The sequence below is a fragment of the Bidens hawaiensis genome, unplaced genomic scaffold (assembly GCF_021521415.1).
Source record: "Bidens hawaiensis isolate Kalapana, Puna unplaced genomic scaffold, B.hawaiensis_p1.1 tig00033887_1, whole genome shotgun sequence".
Taxonomy (NCBI): Eukaryota; Viridiplantae; Streptophyta; class Magnoliopsida; order Asterales; family Asteraceae; genus Bidens; species Bidens hawaiensis.
The window spans coordinates 85,394-87,699 of NW_027495843.1; the positions used below are offsets into that span (position 1 = coordinate 85,394).

Below are 2,306 nucleotides of genomic sequence, written 5' to 3' on the forward strand. Positions count from 1 at the left end.
GCATAAAATAAAATTATTAAACTCTATAAATGTATGTGGACATGTCGACCTCGTGACGTTTGTGAACGTTTGTGCAAGAGCCATTGGGTGGTTAAAACAAAAATTTTATATAAGAGGCAAAAACACCAAGTCCACAACATTTATAAAACAAAAATTCAAAACGTTATTTTTTCTATAGCTAAAAAAATTGTATTTTTTTTTGTAAACCCTGATAGGTGCTAGTTGCATTAAGATAATGCGATGAAATCCACATCCACAAGTAGACCATAGCTTAACTGACAAGTGTCAACATGGAAATCACCAATTGATGTATGGTTTAATTTCCATAATATCATATCATGTTCACCGAAGCATTTCTACATTTAGGTGCAGCAAATCAAGAAACCTGTGAAGATCAAGCACACAAATGGCAACCACAGTGATGTCTTCTTTGAACCTCAAGCCTTCTTCTCCAGTTGTAGCAGTGAAGGGTCTTCCTTCTCTTCCCTCCAAAACTCCATTTAGGGTTTATGCCAGTGGTGTCAAGAAGCTCAAAACTGACAAACCATATGGTCATTAATCTCTCTCTCTCTCATCTCTCTCTTTCATATCAATTTTACAAATAAAAAGATGGTTCTCTTTCTTTCACATCAATTCTATCAAATTAATAGAGTTTCTTTCTTTGTTTTCACAGGAGTTAATGGTGGAATGGCATTGAGGGATGGGCTAGATGCATCTGGAAGGAAGCCAAAGGTTTTGTATCTATAATATCTAATGATTTGGTCCAAAAGTTCACCAATTTAAAGCTAATAATTTGGTTGTGAATTGTGATTCAGGGAAAGGGTGTTTACCAGTATGTTGACAAGTATGGTGCTAATGTTGATGGATACAGGTATTTATTAATCTAATACTAGTGTTCCTTTTTTTTTTCCACAATATATTTGAAGAGATCATTTGATGAATATGGTAAATGGCATCTCACAGTCCAATCTACAATGAAGATGAGTGGTCTCCAAGTGGTGATGTCTATGTTGGTGGTAAGTAATTAGTCTATTCTTTTCTTTCTGGTGAATATGGTAATTAATGGCATCTCACAGTCTAACGGGCTGTTTGTTTATATCTGAATGGAACCATTCAGATGCAAACATTTGATTCATTCAGAATGGTTTCAAACAGAAAAACATAAAATTAGGTCTGAATCGTTCAGACTTATTGTTGCTGAATAGGACAGAGGTTCATTCAGATTGACTCATTCAGATCTGAATGAACCAAAAGTTGTATGATAACCAAACCAATAATATATGAGTATATGGTATAACCAAATAAACTATAACTAGCAGTGTATAGCACACATTTAACCTACAAACAGTCAAAACAAGATAGTAGGCTAACTCTTAGTTGCATTATAAAATGCAGGCACAACTGGTTTGTTGATTTGGGCAGTTACCTTGGCCGGAATTCTAGGAGGTGGTGCACTTCTGGTTTACAGCACAAGTGCTTTGGCACAATAATTGAATCTCCATCTTGTTACCACTAAGTAATTGCTTAGAATATCATGTACCATACAAGAACAAACTATCAGCCATGTACCACCATTTAATTTTCTATGCTTACTATATATATATTGAATTCAAGTACATATATAATGTGCTTTTCTTAATGTCGTATTTGTTTTTTAAATATTGTTTTTGGACTAATTTGCTTCTGAGTTTGATACACAACAAAGCACAAAATCGAATCCACATGATACAATATACAAAACACAACTTTTGGTGGTGTACGAATTTATTTCTTTATGTATAATATGTAATGTTAATAGTATCAAAACACAAGCACAAACATATAATTTGACGAGTGACAATAAGTGTTAAAACAATATGAGAAGAAAATAGGAAGTGAAGATCCCGAAAGCAGAAGAATGAATGACATCCTGCAAATATGGGCAGATTTTTGAGAGTTTGCAATCACTTTGACAATGTTGATGGCTTAGTGGCTTGGTTGGATTGGGCTTATTGCTTGTACCTAGGCTTACCTAGTTCCAACACACTGGACTGTTGGTGTTAAAGAGCAATTGCAACACAAATAATGAATGATTAAAGGAAACAAAAGTTTTTTTTTTTTTTTTTTGATAATATTGATAATCAGAAGTGCATACATAGAATGAAAATAAACCTCTCTTAAATAGAGGAAATAAAGCAACGCTCCAAGCAAAAGAACCGGACAATAGCTAACAGCTTTTTTCAAAAAACAAATTCAAAAACATTTAAAATAATTTAGGATAAAACACGATAAGCACATGCACAACACATGCCTCCCATCAACACGTG

At 33.8% G+C, this 2,306-nt stretch overlaps 1 protein-coding gene across 1 annotated transcript; it reads left to right on the top strand.

The window, feature by feature from the left end:
• The first annotated feature begins 341 nt into the window (after positions 1-341).
• On the top strand, positions 342-1,616 carry LOC143585552 (photosystem II 10 kDa polypeptide, chloroplastic-like). The gene is made up of 5 exons (XM_077067312.1): positions 342-551; positions 674-732; positions 816-871; positions 964-1,016; positions 1,396-1,616. The coding sequence occupies exons 1-5, from the start codon at positions 407-409 to the stop codon at positions 1,488-1,490; spliced, it is 408 nt and encodes a 135-aa protein (XP_076923427.1). The 5' UTR covers positions 342-406; the 3' UTR covers positions 1,491-1,616.
• The last annotated feature ends 690 nt before the right edge of the window (positions 1,617-2,306 follow it).